Source organism: Suncus etruscus, chromosome 1 (genome assembly GCF_024139225.1).
Source record: "Suncus etruscus isolate mSunEtr1 chromosome 1, mSunEtr1.pri.cur, whole genome shotgun sequence".
Lineage (NCBI taxonomy): Eukaryota > Metazoa > Chordata > Mammalia > Eulipotyphla > Soricidae > Suncus > Suncus etruscus.
In genome coordinates this window covers 186,465,808-186,483,801 of record NC_064848.1, presented here as the reverse complement: position 1 = coordinate 186,483,801, position 17,994 = coordinate 186,465,808, and the positions used below count along the sequence as shown (strand labels likewise).

At 50.5% G+C, this 17,994-nt stretch overlaps 1 protein-coding gene and 2 non-coding genes across 3 annotated transcripts in view; all 3 read left to right on the top strand.

Moving 5' to 3' along the window:
- The first annotated feature begins 9,473 nt into the window (after nt 1-9,473).
- TRNAC-GCA (transfer RNA cysteine (anticodon GCA)) lies at nt 9,474-9,545 on the top strand. The gene has a single exon. It is a non-coding gene; the product is annotated as a tRNA-Cys (tRNA).
- Nucleotides 9,546-10,095: 550 nt separating this feature from the next.
- TRNAC-GCA (transfer RNA cysteine (anticodon GCA)) lies at nt 10,096-10,167 on the top strand. The gene has a single exon. It is a non-coding gene; the product is annotated as a tRNA-Cys (tRNA).
- Nucleotides 10,168-12,122: 1,955 nt separating this feature from the next.
- Nucleotides 12,123-17,994, top strand: part of PLXDC1 (plexin domain containing 1) — a 61,241-nt gene continuing 55,369 nt past the window's right edge. The window contains exon 1 of the mRNA XM_049779597.1: nt 12,123-12,203. Within this exon, the coding sequence (XP_049635554.1) occupies nt 12,128-12,203 (76 nt within the window). The 5' untranslated portion in view covers nt 12,123-12,127. The remainder of the gene's footprint in view (nt 12,204-17,994) is intronic.

The following is a 17,994-nucleotide window of genomic DNA, read 5'->3' as shown; positions in this document are numbered from 1 at the left end:
CGCCGCACGCTGTAGGCCTCACAGGCCTGGGGAAGATGCTTCTGCCTCCATGCAGGGGCAAAGGGGGGTACAGAGAGATCTGGGCCCACCCTGTGTGTTTAGCAGGAGAGCTGAGTGTTCTGTTCCCTGATGTCAGACTTCCACCCAGTCAGTGCTGAGCTCAGACCTGTCTCCTCAAGTAGCACCAGGGAAAGTGAGAAGTTAAAGAGGGCAAAGGGGTGGCAGCGGGGAGATGTCTGAGAGGATGAGTCACACACAGGCACTGTCTGAGGGGCTGGTTTGAAGGAAGGGGCCCAGCTCAGCAAATTATGGCTCAGTCATGGTAGAAAGAGAGAATCAGGTTAAAAAAAAAAGTCGACAGGTGACGGCCAATTTCTGCCATTACTGGCTAGCAGACTGGGGACTCCTGATGGCTGTCAGTGCTTACAGAATTCACAAGTCATTTCTCCATAGACATTCTGTCCCTCTGAAGTGCTGAGTCTGAGGGACCACAGCTCCTGAATCCTTTACCTGAGTGTTCTTGCCCAGGTGTGTGTGTGTGTGTGTGTGTGTGTGTGTGTGTGTGTGTGTCCTTTACCTGAATGTTCTTGCCCAGGGTGTGTGTGTGTGTGTGTGTGTGTGTGTGTGTGTGTGTGTGTGTGTGACCAGACCTCCTGGGTCCTTTACCTGAGTGTTCTTGTCCAGGGTGTGTGTGTCTGTGTGTTATATGAGTATAGTGTGTCTGTGATCTATGTGTGTATTCGTGAAGTTTGTGCAACCAACATTTGAACCCTCTATTGGAGGGGTGAGCAGCCCAAGAGAGGAGGGCAGGCCCACAGGATAAGACATAGGAATGCATGTCTTGTGACCCATCACCTGGAGCCATCCCTTCCTGGCAGCATGTCCTGCTCTTGCCTTTCAAGGAATCAGCCTTCCACTTCTGAGTTTATACATTGAGCAAACACTTCTGAACACCTAGTACACATCTCAAGGGCCGCCAGACAACACCCTGGGCTCTCTGATAGAGGAAATGTTGGATGAACAACAATAGTGGGAGGCAGGGCCCTGGAAGGGCTCACTCACATACTGGGAACATCAAGGGCTACTGCTGCTCCCTAGGGGTGAGACTTGAGTGGAGCCTAAGAGGTTGATTGGGCTTAATTGGCAAGTAATGGACAGAGGAAGCAATACTGGCACATTTGTGCCCTTTCCTGGCAAAAGTGCTCTGAGGTGGTGCTCAAAGAAGACAGTAGGTGTGGGTTTTTGTTTTGGAGCCACATCCAGCAGAGCTCAGGGGTTAATCCTGGCTCTGCACTCAGAAATTATTTCTGGCAGGCTCAGGGAACCATATGGGATGCCAGGGATTGAGCCTGAGCTGGCTGCATGCAAGGCATATGCCCCACCTGCTGTGCTATTGCTCCGGCCATTGCTGTGGGAAGGTCCTTGAATCCTGCTGAGGAGTTTGGCCTTTGCAAGCTGGTGGGAAAGGAGGTCAGCAGCAGAGGCCAGGCCGCCTGGGCTGTGGCTGGGAGCGTGGATCTGAGTCCTGTTCCAGGAACAGGGCAGAAGGAAGAAGCGAGGAGGCAGCATCAGGCCCCAGTGGGGACAGAAGTTGATGCCAGAAACATGAGTGTTCTTGTAAATGGCTGGAGAGAGACAGAGAAGTCTGGAGTGATGGAGGGTATGATCTTCCCAGTCAGGGAAGAAGAAAGTGCAAACACTGGACTACAGGCAGAACTAATGTCTACGTGGGCTTGTGGGCTCTGTGAGCTGACTGACCTCCGGAGAGCAGAAAGCTGGGTGCTTCCTGTGTGTTCTAAATTCTACAGAACGTGTATACATATATATTATATATAATGTGTGTATATATGTAATGTGTGTATATGTGTGTAAGGTGTGGGCCACAGCTGGTGCTATTTGAAGGACATGCCATGTTGTAAATTGAACAAGGATCAACTTCATGAACCACATGGGATTAGGTCACTGAGTGAAACATTTGGGAATTAGGTTGGAGCAATAGTACAGCAGGTGCTATGCAGGACAGTTGTCTTGCATGTGGCCAACATGGGTTCTATCACTGGCATCCCATATAGTCCTTCAAGTACTACCACCTTGAGCACAGAGTCAGGAGTAACCCCTGAGCATTGCCAGGTGTGGCCCCCAAACATTCAAAACAAAAATGAAAAAAGCATTTGGCAATAGTGAAAAGCCTTTATGTTGTCCTGGGGATCGAACCTGGGTTGATTGCATACAGGACAAATCTATACTACCACTGTACTATTGCCCTAGTTCCTAGTGAAAAGGTTTTTGAACATCAATGAGCAAACATGAATTCAAAATCAACCACAGGACAAATGCAAGGAGTCTTTGGCGGTGCCCACATGTGTTACATTTCTTGGGCAAAAGGCATATTAGTTGAAGAACTTTGTAAACCTTTTGTGTAGAGGACCACACACAGTTTCTCCTGCCTGATGCCTGGTTTCTCCTAGATGACCCTGGACCCCAACTTGGCTCACCTCCTCTCTCCTCTTTCTCTTCGGTATTTTCCCAGTTTGAGCACAGAAGTAAATGTACAAACAATCTCTGGGAAATCGCTTCTTGCTCTATTCCTGTCTTCAGTTTCCACCCTCGGGGGACCATAAAGCTGAACCCGAGCCATTGGGCTGTCAGTGAGTCCTAGAGCAGCAGCGTATTTATTCCCACAGGTTGCTTATCACCCAGGGACCCGCAAAAGGAAGATTGCTGCTCTTCCCTAGGGGAACTCATTTGAGGGGCCCACCAGACTCATCCAAGTGAAACAGCAGCACAGAGTTGGAGATTGGATCTCCTATCAGCTCACAGGGGATGCCCTGGGCTGTCTGCTCCTCCCACCTAGTAGAAGAAGGCCCTGGTCTTAGGCACTGAATCTCAGCTGTTCCCCACCTTGGTGTCCTTTCTACCTTGTTTTCTTCCTGGGCCCTCCTGTCTCACTGTTTGACACTCTTATTTCAGGTAGCGGTCCCCCACTTCCATAATTTTTATCTGTAGTCCCTTTGGACTATCTCAGGGGTTCACAGAAGGTCCAATAGACCCTCACTCAGTATGTGGAGGTTCCACAGGTGTGCCACAGTGCTCAGACACGGCACTGGAAAAGGGTGAGCTGGCAGCAGGTAGAAACCTCTGAGACAGATTCCCTTGATTTGGAGGGTGTGGGAGATTGGATTCCACAACTCTGGAGTTTCTCTGGTTGCTGAGGCAGATGTGAAATCTGACCATATTTTCTTTGCATCCCCAGGGTTCTGGAAAATAAGGAGCACAATGCTCTTTCTTTTTATTTTATTTTATTTTTTTAACACAATGCTCTTAAGGCCTGAGAGGGGCAAACATCCTAGAGGGACCCAGGTGGAGACTAGGAGAGCCTCAATGAGCTTATAGCCAAAACTAAGACCTTATGTAGAACCCTGGGTGCGCCTCACCCCAAAATCTCCCAACTTGACTGGGACATGACATGGGACAACTGGTTTCCATGATGACGGGCATCTTTGATAATCAGGTGAGAGGCAACCTGGGGTCTAAGCCTCTTCATTCCCTCTCTTCTGATATGGGGACACGGGTTCAGAGGATCCCATTATCTTTATTATTTTTCTCTGTGGGGAGGTCCACATCTAGTGACACTCAGGAATTACTCCTGGGGGACCATATTGGAGGCCGGGGATCCAATCCTAGTCAGCCACGTGCAAGACAAGACCTGCTGTGCTATCGCTCTGGCCCTGTGCCCTCATCTTTGGGACAGCCAGTTTTCTGGAAATGTGAAGAGAGAGAGGGGCGCAGATGTCCGGGCAGCATGCTGGAAGGAAACCTGTCCAATTGGGGCTCTGGGGGGAGCCTGGGGTGGAATACAGGGGCTGGAGTGAGGCTGGGCATTTGTCTCCTTCCTGAGACCCTCGTTCTTCGGGTTTGGACATGGCTCTACCTATCATACCCTCTTTGCCTCCAGAACACTGGTTTATTCTGGGCGGGACCACGGTCTGCTTCTACCAATAAGCTCCTCCCGCTGGATCTTGTCGCCAGATTGACAGGCATTTGGACCAATCATCAGAGTCCTCCCTAGGTTCCCTTGTAGTGACCAGGAGGTGTGTGCGGGAGCCGGCTGGCACACGCCATATCACCTTCCAGGAAGGGTGACTCCGTATTCATTGCCCCCTCGGCCTAACATTCGGACCTTACGGTGTCAGGAACCCAACTGTTCCCGACTTGTACCCCGACTTCTCGCCAAGCCCCTGCTTGCGTGACATCCTTGATCTCCTGCCTCCAGGCTCTATGCTCCTCCTAGCGGCTCCCCTGACTCCTGCATCCAGCTGCGCATCCCTGGGACAGAAATTATCATTTTAATAAAACAAAAGCTTTTCCTAGCCTTCGTTTATGTGTCTTGTTTTTCTACTTCTTTGCTACTCGAAGTAGGGTCCATAGGCCGCATTGGCATCTCCTCAAGCTTTTTAGAAATGCCAAACTCTGGGAAGAGCCTGGATTAGAATGTGCATCTTATTCTGTTTTCTGTTTTTTTGTTTGTTTGTTTGTTTTTTAATTGTTAGGTTTGGGGCTAGAGAGATAGCATGGAGGTAGGGCGTTTGTCTTGTATGCAGAAAGACGGTGGTTCGAATCCCGGCATCCCATATGGTTCCCCCGATCCTGCCAGGAGCGATTTGTCCCCCAAGCCTGCCAGAAGCTATTTCTGAGCGTAGAGCCAGGAGTAACCCCTGAGCGTTGCCCGGTGTGACCCAAAAACAAAATAAACAAACAAACAAAAACAAAAAACAAAAAAAAGTGTTAGGTTTTTGGGCCGAAGAGATAATACAATGGGTAGGGGGTTTGGCCGACTTAGATTTGATCATTGGCATCCCATATGGTCCCCCCACCAGCAGCCTATCAGCAATAATTCTTGAGTGCAGAGACTGGGGATCCAACTAACTAATTATTAGTTAGAGATAAGAGTAAACCCTGAGCACTGAGTTCTTGGTAGTGCTTTGCACTCAGGAATCTCTCCTAGTGAGTTTGGGGGACCATATGGGCTGCTAGAAATTGAACCCAGGTTGGTGGTATGCAAGGCAAATGGTTTACCTGTTGCACCCTACTTCCATGAATGTGCATTTTAACAACACTCCTAAGTAATTCAACTGCCTATTAAAATTTTGGGAGACTACTTTTTTTTTTTTTTTTTTTTTTTTTGTAGCCACATCAGCAGTGCTCGGAGCTTACTACTGCTCAGTGCTCAGGGATAACTTCTCTGGTGAGTTTGGTGCTACCAATTGAACCTGAATTGGCCATTTTCTTTTCTTTTTTTTTTTTTCCTTGGTTTTTCGGGCCACACCCGTTTGATGCTCAGGGGTTACTCCTGGCTAAGCGCTCAGAAATTGCCCCTGGCTTGGGGGGACCATATGGGATACTGGGGGATCGAACCTCGGTCACGATCTTTCCTTGGCTAGTGCTTGCAAGGCAGACACCTTACCTCTAGCGCCACCTCGCCGGCCCCAGGATCAGCCATTTTCAAGGAAAGTGCCCTACCACTGTACTATCACTCTAGCTCTAATTATTATTATTATTATTATTATTATTATTACTACTACTTTTTTTTTTTGGGCCACACCCTGTGACGCTCAGGGGTTACTCCTGGCTATGAGCTCAGAAGTTGCTCCTGGCTTCTTGGGGGACCATATGGGACGCCTGGGGATCGAACCGCGGTCCGTCCTAGGCTAGCGCAGGCAAGGCAGGCACCTTACCTCCAGCGCCACCGCCCGGCCCCTATTATTACTACTTAATTTTGGACCTCACTAGGTGGAGCTCTAGGAACAGGTGGTTCTAGGGCACTGGGATGAAACCTGGAATTCCTCTTGCGTATACCTGCTCCAGACCTTGGAACTATTTTCCTTGGCCCTGGGGAGACCTCTCAAATGGGTGTCCCCTCTTTGGGGGTCTATGCTGGGCAGGGACTCAAGCCTGTCTCTTTCCTTTTGCCAGTTTGTTGGTCAGCCCGGCCTGAGTGGTTGGGAGTTAGTCAGGTTCAAGAGCAGAGTGAGAGAGAATGGGACTGAGCCTTTGGTGGCTTCTGCTCTCTCCACAGCCTGGTGAATGAGATGTTTCACAGAGCATCTTTAGCCTGATAAACAAGGTGCTCCACATGAGCCCCACCATCAGCAGCAACATGGAGGGGACAGTTCTGTAAGAACCTCTCTTTACATGGGACATACCTGTTTCTTTACATGGAACATACCTGTTCCTGGAGTGAGGTGACTGGCAACTTAGCCTAAGGGGGTGACGTGTGTGGGGTAGAAGGTTGGAGAGAGAGAGAGAGAGAGAGAGAGAGAGAGAGAGAGAGAGAGAGAGAGAGAGAGAGAGAGAGAGAGAGAGAGAGAGATCACCACTTAGAGTGCTGGGAGGAAGAGTAGGCCTGTAGCTCTGGGGTTGGAGAGAGAGGAGAGAGAGAAAGAGGCAGAGCAAGTTGCATCTTGCTGATTCTATATATCAGGCCCAATCCAGTGGGGAGTGAGCTAGGCCTTTGAACCCCAACCTGCTGGCAGCTTCTGCTCCAGTATTAATCTGGGCTACCTTCTAACTGCCAAGCTCTCTACCTTTATATACTTAGGGCAGTTGTCTGTTTCAGGGGGGCGTATCCCAGTTCAATTGCTTTTATAGGGATTATCAACCCTTAAAGATGCATTGATATTAATTCTCTTGAATGCATTAATGCTGGAGCATCGACAGCCCCAAAACCTACTGCTGAGTTGTGAGGTCAGGAGGGCCCAGCCAAACTGACTGTGGATCCCAACCTGTCAACTTCACCTATCTAAACCTCAGTTTTCCCACTTGTGAGATGCAGAGTATAACAATGGTCCCTAATGCATACATGTGGAACACTTAACTGCAGCACAGTGCCTATCACAATTTCTGCTTTTTTGTTTATTCGACCATACTTGGTGATGCTCATGGATACCTGAGTAACCGTAATGCTCAGAGATCACTCCTGGAGGGGACCATGTGGTATGCTGGGAATTGAACCCAGATCGGCCCTTTCTGCTGTTACTTTCCCTCTGACCCCCAATATTTCTGCTTTTTGGGTGGTATAATGGTTGTCTTGGCCATATTCGGGGGTGCAGGGTGGCTAAGCACTGTTGGGAATGGATACCAGTGTCCCATGTTTTCAGGGAATATGCTCTATTATTTGAGTGACATCCCTGTCCACATTTGGAGGGGAGGAGGAGGATACATGAGAGAGGGCATCTCGAAGGACTTTGTCTTGCGTGTTGGTGTGTGTTTGTGTGTTGGTGAGTCTCTAGGCTCCTGGGACAAGCTTTTACATTCTGTTGTGCATGTGTGCCTTTTCTAACCTTTATCCTAGCAGCAGTGAGAGACTCTGGCTGTGTGCCCAGAGCCCCAGCAAAGAGCCTGAAGCACTGGGGCATTTGGTTAGTGTCACTGATTGGCTGTCACTGTGGACACCCCTTCAGTGTGCTCCTGGTGGAGCTGGAGGGTTGGGAGGCTGCCAAGCTGGCTTCCTCCTGGGGCTCTTCTTGTGCCTGGTTGTGTTCTCCCTCCCTGTAGGCTGTGTACTGGCCTCCAGTGGCTGTAACCACCAGTAATGTCCCCATGGAGGCCAGCCAAGACCCTGGGTGGTGTGCAGGAAGGGACTACTTGAATGAGTGGGAAGCTCAAGTGTGTGTGTGTGTGTGTGTGTGTGTGTGTGTGTGTGTGTGTGTGTGCGTGTGCCACACCCGCTGATTCCCAGGGATTACTCCTGGCTCTGCACTCAGGAATCACTCCTGGTGGTATTCTGGGGACCACCTGCTGTGCTATGGTTCTGCCCTACAAGACGTTCTTTACTGTCTTTCTAAGGTGCTCTTGTAGAAGCAGGGGCAGCTATGAACTGAGTAACCCCTATTCAGTAGCTAGGTTGCACCCCATCTAGACTTGGAGCAAATAAGGGTGGGGGGAAGAAGCTACCTGCAGTGGTCCTGAGTTCTTGAGACATCTACGGACCAAGGGGAAGTTAAGTTCCCTTTCTTAGGTTCCCAACTTTGTAGAAAATTAGTCTCTGGAATTGTTTTACTTCTGGGACCCCCATCTCCATCTTTCTCACCCAACCTTATCACCCCTTTTTTCCCCTTCTCTCATCTTTGTTCCATGCCCTTCGAGCAAAGGAGATTCTAGAAGAATGAAAGAAGTAGGTGCAGAGGTAGGACAGAATCAAAAGGGGAGAAGGGAGGAGGCCAAGACATCTCAAACCAGAGGTCCCCTTTACACTGGAGGGAGGTCACCCTCACTTTACCCTGGCTCTGACCTTAGCTTGTATGCACTCACCCCCAGCATCCTGCCAGTGTGAACCTTTCTTTTCCCAGGGTCCCCCCAGGTCCCTTCTCTGGCTTGTTTGGAAAGGTTTTGTTTTGTTTCATTTTTATCTTATATTAGGATATATATATATAAAGGTGAAACAGATGAGGTGGGAAATTGCCAGACTCTTATCTCTCCCTGCCACCGGTTCCTCAGATGGGCTTCAATGGGCAAAGCTCTCAGGTTAGGGAAATCTGCCTTGACAATCAATGGAGGGCACCTGCTTTCAGGGAATGGGGGGCACTGACTCCAGGCAGGGGCTCAGCCACCTCCTCCAGGTGGCTGGCCAGGCGATGCAAATTCCTCTGGCCTCTGCCTGGGCCTTGGGGTCCAAGCAGAGGAGCCCCCACTGATTTGACCGAAAAGGGAACAAGGAACTACAGAAGCCCAAGTGTACTTTCATTTTTTTTTTTTTTGAAATTTCATTCACATTTTATCTAACTTGAACTTGGCGTTTGCTTTTATTCAATCATGTATTTGAGTGGGGAGGGGATTCCTGAATAAATGGTTTACTTAATTCTCTTGGGCAGAAACAACATTTCAAAAACATTGGATACATTTTCATTTTTATAGCTTGTCTTTCTTCTGAAATTCGGTATTTTTAAAGAAACATTCATAAACAAATGTGCTTTAAAAAGGATTTTGAATTAAGGTGTCAGCAAGGTGATTTCTTCTGAGAATTCTGTTTATGGGTGATTGTCTTCCCACTGTAACTTTACCTTGTCCTTTTTCTTTGCATCTTTGTTCTCATAATAAAAAAAAAAACAATAATTTTGAATTATTTTTTTGGGGGGGGGAGGGTCACACCCGGCAGCGCTCAGGGGTTACTCCTGGCTCTACGCTCAGAAAAAAAAATGATTTGATTCTAAGCGTCCTTTCTAACGAGCTGGGTGGGTGAACCTGGACGCGGAAATCTCGCGAGAGTTTGGACAGGCCTGGAGGAACCAGGACCACTTATCCCACGACTTTCCCGAAGATGCAGCCTGCAATGACAGTGGTTTGCAGCTGGATGCGGGCTTCTTGCTTGTTGGGGCTCCTTTTCTCACTGAGCCTAATGCCAAAATGGAAACACCAACTTAAAGTGACGCTCTCTCCCACAGAATTCCATTCTAGCAGAGCCAGAGCTACACCGAGGGGGTATAGCTCAGTGGTAGAGCATTTGACTGCAGATCAAGAGGTCCCCGGTTCAAATCCGGGTGCCCCCTCGCCGGCCTAGGCCGCGTTCTGTTTTGAGTCTTGGACTACTTAGTGCTCCGCCGGGGGGTCCCTAAAACTTGGTTCCCGCCGGTTGCTTTTGCTTTTGCAGGAGAAGACGGTGTGTTTGAGGGCGGCCTGCAATTCCGGTAGGGTGGATGTACCCCAGGTCAGCCTGCTTCGAGACTCCCCACCCCCAAGGCTGCATTTTGAAAGGTTAAATTTGTAGGGATTGGTCTGGGGTTGGAGGAGAGGGGTACCCGGAGAGCTGGTGGAAATGGAGGAACCAGGGCCCACAAATTCTCCCGTAAAAATCCTCCCCTAAGTGAGGGGATTTGGAAGGATTTTTAAAAATGGCACTTATCTGACACATTAGAAAAATTTTATATTTTTAGTTTTTTTAGAGTCAGGAAATAAATCCTGCATCCAGATGAATAAGGCCCTGAGATTTATCATTATTCCCTTTCTTGGAAATCCTACACATTGCCTTATTGCTTAAATTGGCCATGGCGCCTGCGCACAGATACTACAAAGGCTTATTTGCAAGGAGCGCCCGGCAGAGGGGGTATAGCTCAGTGGTAGAGCATTTGACTGCAGATCAAGAGGTCCCCGGTTCAAATCCGGGTGCCCCCTGCGGCCTACTTTTGTTTGTCTACAGTCAAGAAACTTATCTCGGTCTCTTCAAAAATTCTATTTACTCTCCTACACTTTTATGCTGACATTTCCCTGTCCACTTCTTTTTTAGGAAAGACAGCTCGACAAGCAAGAAAAGGGAAATCTGGAGCTATGTCTCCCGGAACCATTAGCACCACCATCTGGGGACTAGGTAGAAATGCAGATACGCAAGTAGATTCTAAATAATAGCCTACCCTAAAGAAATGCAATAAATAATCGGAAACTTGGGGAGTGGCGCTCAGAAACCTGTGCCTTAATAAGATCTGCAGGAAAATTTGCACTCAAGTTCTAGGGATTTCCTGGTACTTCAAATGTACACGTCCCTTGGCTTCTAATAGTTCCAACTTGTTTCAGTCGGAGCCCTATAGAAAACCTTGTAAAACAGACTAAAAGAATACCAGAAGAAGGGAATGCACAGAGACAGGGCTAGGAGCTGGAATTTTGTTCTGGGGTCTTGATCTGCGGGAAGATACAAGAACTCCAGCGGCCTGAGACGGAGGTGGGAAAAAGAAGGAAATTATGGAACACGCGTTGCAATGCTCCACATGACCACTAGAGGACAGCAAGAATCCGCAGCTGGAAGCTCCAGCCTGCTGGACCTTAAATGAAAATCTGTTTAAGTTAGATAACAGAAATAATTTACAGTCAGCGCTGGTCTGGTCCTATCATGAAGTTTAGGACTGGAGGAACTCGTTTCCAGAGTCCTGAGTCCTGAGCAAGGAGGAACTGGGGTTCTGAGAGGTTAGAATCTTCAGATCATGTGTCCTGGATCCCCCCCCTAAAACCTCAGGGTCAGCTAATCTGCCCCCCTTACTCAGCTCATCCAGTGCCATCTCTTGGGCCCATGAGATCTCCCTTCTGGAATCCACCCCTAGCCCCAGTCTGGTCCATACTCTCTCCCTTGGCCATGCTCCAGTCCTGAAGGCCATCTCCCAGACCTTCACCCCTTAATCTATCACCCCCAGTTCCTTGGCTGGAGGGAAGTAAGTAGGTCAGGACTGAGGAGAGGTGCCTCTGAGCCCTGACCTGATTCTCCGCCGTCTATTAAAACTCTGAGATTGAGATATTTTTATTCTGTTCTGGAAGGGGAGGGAAAAAAAAAGATGCTGTGTCCCTTGAGGCCGGTACCAAGCGGAGACAGATGGGGCCTAAGGCTTCCTGGATCTGTCTCTGAAGATGGATCGGGTTGGGCCCTGAGTTGGGGGTGGGGGGTCCCCAGAGAGGAAGAAGGTGACCTCTTTGGAGAAGGTTACTTTTTGGGCTTGGGGACAAGATCAAGGTATTACTGCACAGTAGGGGTAAGCCAGGTCCTCTTCCTCCCCATGACTGCTGGAAGAGGGGGTGATGGGACAAAGTGGTGGGTGAGGTGTCTTGAGTGGAACTCAGGGGAGGGGGCTCAGTTGGGGAGAGAATCTGGGGGGGTCTCTGCAGCATTGTGGGGGGACAAAGCACCAGACACTGAACTCTGACAGAGTGCAAATAGGGGCGTCTAGAGGATCAGGGAGTGAAGAGAGTCCAAAACCCCGTCCTTTCTCGGGGTGCTTTCCCTGGATCTGGTCCTGCCGTCGGAGACTTTTTCCCAGCGGGGGTGCGGGGCAGCCGAGGTTCCGGGGGTGCCTTGGGGCGACTCCCCCACCGGCCCTCCACCCGGCCTGCTGAGTTGCCAGTCAGGTGCGCTCGGGGCGGGCGCGGATCGGAGGGAGCGCCCCAAGAGCTCCCAGCGCCGCGCCCCCCGCCCCGCCCCTCCGGTCCCCGTCGCCTTCGCCGTCCCCGGCCCTGCTCCGGAGTCCGAGTGGCCGCTGTCCGCGCCCGCGTCTCCCGCGTCCACCCCGGCTGCAGCCCCGAGACCCCGCGCGTCCCCCGCGCCCTCGCTCGCTGCCCGGGCTGCCGCGGGGCCAGACAGTGCGGGGGCCCAGCCATGCGGGTCGAGCTTTGGCTCCTGGCGCTGCTGCTCAGGGGGGCGGTCCGGGCGCGGAGCCCCCAGCCCCGAGCAGGTAGGACCCGCCCGAGTTGGGAGGGGTGGGTGGGGTGAAGTGGGGAACCAGGGTGGGCCCACGCGCAGGTCCCTAGAAGGGGGAGAGATGCGGGAGGGCTGTGGCAGGTGGACGGGACCCCACTTTGTAGAGTGTGACTTGTCCTTTCTTCCTTGAAGGATACGGAGGGACCCCAAGATAGAGGGGTTCCTTAGTTTATTTTTCTGACCCCCCCAAAGAGATGGGGACCCCTGACAATACAGGAGGACCTGGATTTTTACAAGATGGGGAGCAGGACATCTCTGATTTTCCTCCATTTACTTAATCTCTCTCTTCCCTGCCTCCATCTCTCAAATTATCCGGTTGCATTGGGGGGCTGAGTGGTAGCAATGAAGCCGGAGTTGGGGACCCCCAATCTCTCACCTGGGGCTCAAGCAGCAGAAAACTTGCTGTCCCCAGTTTGATAGCCCATCTCCTGCCCTCCTGTTTCAGGGTCCTTCAGGGGACCCTCTCCCACCCACAGCTCTCCACTCGCCCCTTCTCCAGTCTGCAAGTCCTTTCTGTCATATACCTAAGTGTCTCCTGTTGTATAAGCAGAAACAGTCTCCGAGTGTGACTCTGCGAGCACCTTTCTTTGCTTTGGGGAGGAGGGAGGCTGCACTCAGCCTCCGGCAGAGAGAACTGGGCCTGCTCCCCACTTCCCAGCAGAGATGCCCTTTGGGTGGGGGGTGTGGGGGGGAAGGGCTGGACTGGCATCAAGCCCTGGCGACACGTGTGTGTGTGTGTGTGTGTGTGTGTGTGTGTGTGTGTGCATACCCAGCAATGCTCGCTCAGGGCTTACCCTTGGCTTTGCACTCAGGAATCGCTCCCAGTGGTACTCAGGGGACCACATGGGGTGCCAGAATAGAAGCAGGTTGACCACGGGCAAGGCAATACCCTACCCACTGTGCTATCTATCTCTCTGGCTCCACTTTACCAGTGGCAGTTTGGAGAAGAGGTGGGGAAGGGTGCAGAGAATGAGGTTGGGATCTATGGGGGAAGCTATGACAGGAGGTTGCCAGTTGCAGGGAGGCCAGCTTCTAGCCCCAGCATTTCATTTCTCATGTGACCTTGAGCAAGATACTTTCTTGCTCTGAGATTATCTTCTCACCTATGAATTAAATGACTGTTGGTGGTGAGATGATAAATTCTTTTTCTTTTTAGTTTTTGAGTGTCACATCCAGTAATACTCAGGACTTGCTCCTGCCTCTGTGCTCGTGTCATTCCTGGTGGGGGTTCTGAGGATCAAACCATAGTCAACTGCATGCAAGACAAGTGCCTTACCCACTGTACTATCTCTCTGCCCCACTCCTTTTTAAAGATTTTCTTTTCAGATTTGTTGGAGAAGGGGTTCAGAGAGGTACAGGCTGGACTTGGGAAGACCATCAGAACCAGGAGTGGCTGAGGGTGTTCCTTGACACTGGGGTTGGAGATTGAAAACTTGAGCCCAGGGCCCGGAGAGATAGCACAGCGGCGTTTGCCTTGCAAGCAGCCGATCCAGGACCAAAGGTTCGAATCCCAGTGTCCCATATGGTCCTCTGTGCCTGCCAGGAGCTATTTCTGAGCAGACAGCCAGGAGTAACCCCTGAGCACTGCCGGGTGTGGCCCCCCCCCAAAAAAAAGAAAAAAAAAAAAAGAAAACTTGAGCCCCATCTCTAAGCCCTGCTGTGACAAGTTCAGGGGAGACATAGGCTTGGTCTGAAATAGGAGCGAGGCTCCAGAAGAAGCAGTTAGGGCTCTTGGAACCCTGCACCTCCCAGTGGGAGGTGGGAAGTGGGAAGTGGGAAGCGGGTTGTCTTCAGTGAGGATAGAGGTGGGGGCACCCCAGGGAGGTCTGAGTGGGAGGTGGCATCTAGGGCCCATAGTTCTATCCTGGCCCTGAATGGTCTCTGGAATACAACTGGGAAGACCCACAAATTAAAGGAAATCTGAAAGGAATAGCTAACCCTCTGGGAAGGGTTCCTCCTTGCTGGCTGGATTTGTTTAGTGGTGTGTGTGTTTGGGGGGGGGGGACTTAAGCCTCCTTCATTCTGGGAACAGGAGCAAGAGAGAGACGGGGCTCTAGTCCCAGGGCAGGGAGACAGGCAGGTGGACTGAGAGGATGGGGTACCCGGGGGAGGGGTGGGGGAGACAGGGGGCACTGAGGGCAGAAGGCTCTAGGCAGAGATCATCTCACGAGAGTGGAGCAGGGTGGTGGCAGCAGAGATCAGTGTCTGTGTGCGGAACCTGCCAGGGACTAATTTCAGCTGTGAGTGATGTGACCGTGTGAGTAAGTATTTGAATTTGAGTTGGTGAGTATTTGAGTTGTAAATATAAGTGAGCATGAGTGTATTTGAGTATATGAATATGTTTCAGCATGTGATTGTATTTGAGTTTGACTGTGTGTGACTTTGCATGTGTGTGCATATGTGTGCAAGAATATGAGTGTATTTGAGTCTGTGTAAATGTGTTTGAGCATGTTAATGTGACTATTTAAATTTGTTTTCTTTTGGGGACCACATCTGGCTCTGCTCAGGGGATTATTCCTGGCTATGCACTCAGGAATCCTCTTAGCAGTGCTCAGAGGACCATATGAGGTGCTAAGGATTGAACCCTGGCAGGCTACATGCAAGGCGAGTGCCCTGCCCACTGTATTAAGACTCTGGCCCTGAGTATTTGAGCTTGATTACATTTGTGTGACTGTGTGTGGCTGTGAACAAGTGTGAAAGTGTGGCTGTGTGAATGTGTGGATGTGAAAGTCTATGAATAAGGGTTTTGAATGTGTGACTGAATTTGTGGGTGAATGTGAGTGCATGAATGAGTGTATGTGAGAACAACTTGGGAGTGTGTCTGAATGCCTGTGTTAAATATGTGTAAATTCAATGTGTGAGTGAAAATGTGTGAATGAGTGTAAGAGAGAGTATGCGAGAGCAAGTGTGAGAGAGAGAGGGGTACGCATGCAGGGAGGGGCCCTTGCACTCACATGTGACTCTCCAGCTGTGCTGGCTCTGAGCTGAGGGATTGTCCTGTCCTCGTCAAAGGGTGGTGGGAGGGGGCAGAGAGACAGATGGACAGATGTGGCGTGGGTTTGAGGGTCAGATTCAGGACTGGACCAGGGTTCTCCAACAGCCTTCCCAGACTCTCCCTCCTGGACTCTCTGAGCTGAGCTCAACCCTTCCATGGCCGAAATCTTCCTTCTTTCCATTCTCTGGATGCTCAGGGCACTGCTACAAGGCATGCTTGCACCCCACCCTCATTTTAGGGATGAGGAAACAGACTTTCAGAGGGAAGCCGACAAGTCCACGGTGACACAGTTAGGGATGACAGGTGTCTCCTTCCACCTGTAGCTGGGCTCCCCTCATCCTTTCTTGCCCCCACCTCTCAGGCGTCAGCTGTGGAACATGCCACATACCTCCTAGATGGGGGTCATAGCCGCTGCCTTTTGCCCTACATACCCCCCTTCCCTGTTCTGGCTTCTGCTCAGGCCCAAAGGAAACAAAATGCTTTGCCGGGCACAAACAGTTCTGCCTCCGAGGCAGTGGTGGTACCCCACCCGGGAAGAGCTGGACAAGCTGGGCTTTGGGCAGGCTGCCTGCTTGGCACTGGGCTCAGGGCCATCTGTGGTCAGCTGGCGGGCATCTCAGGGCAGGGGTCTGGGGAACCACGCCTCTCCCCACCTACAGTGCATCTGGTTGAGATTAGGGATACAGAAGTGCAAGGGGGGTGGCAAGGGTCCAGCAGAAGCCAGCAGCCAAGAATGACTTAATTGGATAAAATGTCTAATGACAAACCAAGCCCCGCCCGACACCTGGTCCCAGCCAGGCCGCCTCTCAGCCTCTGTTCTTGCTGCCTCTTGAAGTTGCCTCCAGTACTGTGTCCTCCATCAGCAGTTTTTGAGCATCTACTGTTTGCAGACACCGCGGATCTGTGTTTGCAGAAGCTGGGAAGGGTCCTGATCACTCTGTTCCACAGAGCTATGTTACTTTTAGGTGCTGAGTAGGGGCAAGCATGGGATGGCTCTCCATGATCTGTGTCCCATATACACAGTCAGAGTAAGTGAGGCAGTGGGTGTAACAGTGTGGCACATGGGCATGGGGGGCACCAGTCTGAAATAGAAGTGCTTTGGCTGTGTGTCACTAATGACCTCGAAGGCACTGGTGCCTGAGAATGGTTGCCCGATGGCCCATGTGTGACCATTTTCAACCCCCTGCTCACCCATGTTAGACACTGCTAAGTTACATCTTCTTCATGTTCTGTTTTTGTTATTGGACTCACCGAGCAGTGCTCAGGTTTAGCTGGCTCTGCACTCAGGAATCACTCCTGGATGTGCTCAGGGAATATATGGGGCATCAGGGATCAAATTCGTGTCTGCTGTATGCAAGGCAAATGCCTAACCCGATGTACTGTCACTCGGATCCCTGTCCTTTTGGTTTGTTTGATTTTTGAGCCATGCTTAGTGGTGCTCAGGGCTTACTCTGGCTCTGTGCTTTAGGATCACTCTTGGTAGAGCTAATGTGGCATTAGATTGAACCCCAGTTGACCATGTATAAGTCAAGCACTATACATTTCATACTATCACTTTAGTCCTGCTACTAAATTATCTGAGTCATCTTTCCTGTTAAATGCAAACAGAGCCTTGGAATTCTCAGTTCAAGTGCTCTTGACTGTGAGAATGTATTGGAGATGGAACTTACTTGCTATCCTAGGAAGGGTACTGCTAGTGTCTGGTGGGTGGAGGAAAGAGATACTGCCAAAAAAAAAATTCCTGGTGGGGCTAGAGCAGTGCTTCTCACATAGTGGGACGTGCTCCCCAAAGGGGCGAGAGGCTCCCTAAAGGGGGGTGCATTTGACCTTGGCAAACACTGTCATAACAAGCTAAGCCCCGTGTTGATGTCGCTGTATGTCTCTGGAGCTGAGTGTTGCTGTGTCCTGCTTCAAACCCCGATTCGAAAAGCTTTGCGTTGCAAAATGTGCTCATTGTAGCCATGAATCCAGACATCACCTCTGATTAAAAAATCAGCTCAAATTATTGTATATATTTTTGTTTGGCAGGTTAAAGATTTTTTTAAATAAAGATACTATTTACAGTCACGCAGGGGGCGCAAAAATGTTTCTTCTTCCTAGGAGGGCATGACAGAAAATAATTGAGAAGTACTGGGCTAGAGAGATAGTACTGTAGATAAGACACTTAACTGCCTTGCACACAACCGACCTGGTTTGCCAGTTGTGTTCCCTGGCACTACATAGGGTTTCTTGAACCCTCTAGGAGTGATATCTGAGCCCAGGCAGGAGTAAGCTCTGACCACAGCTGCGTGTGATTTCTCAAAACAAAACAAGCAAACTAAAACCCTGGGGCCAGAGAGACAGTACAGAGGGTAGGGTGCTTGCCTTGCACAGCTGACCTGGTTTGATCACCAACATGACAAATGGTTTCCTGAGTACCAACAGGAATGACCCCTGAGCAACACTGTGTGTGGCCAACCTCCCCATTCCCCACCCACCCAGCAACTTCTGCAAGCTCAGGACAGTCACCCACCACAAAGAATTATTCCCAGCCACCAGCCATGCTGAGTGAGCAGCTCTGAACTAAAGACTCGGCTCTTGAGCTTTCAGTATTTGAGTTCTGAAAGGTGAGAGGAGATCACGTACCCCTTTTTTGGGAGGGGAGGAGGAATCCCAGCAATGCTCAGGGTTTATTCCTAGCTCTATGCTAGGGATCAGTCCTGGTGGGACTTAGGGTACCAGGAATCAAACCTAGGTGAGCCCTGTGCAAAACCAAATGCTGTCCCTGCTG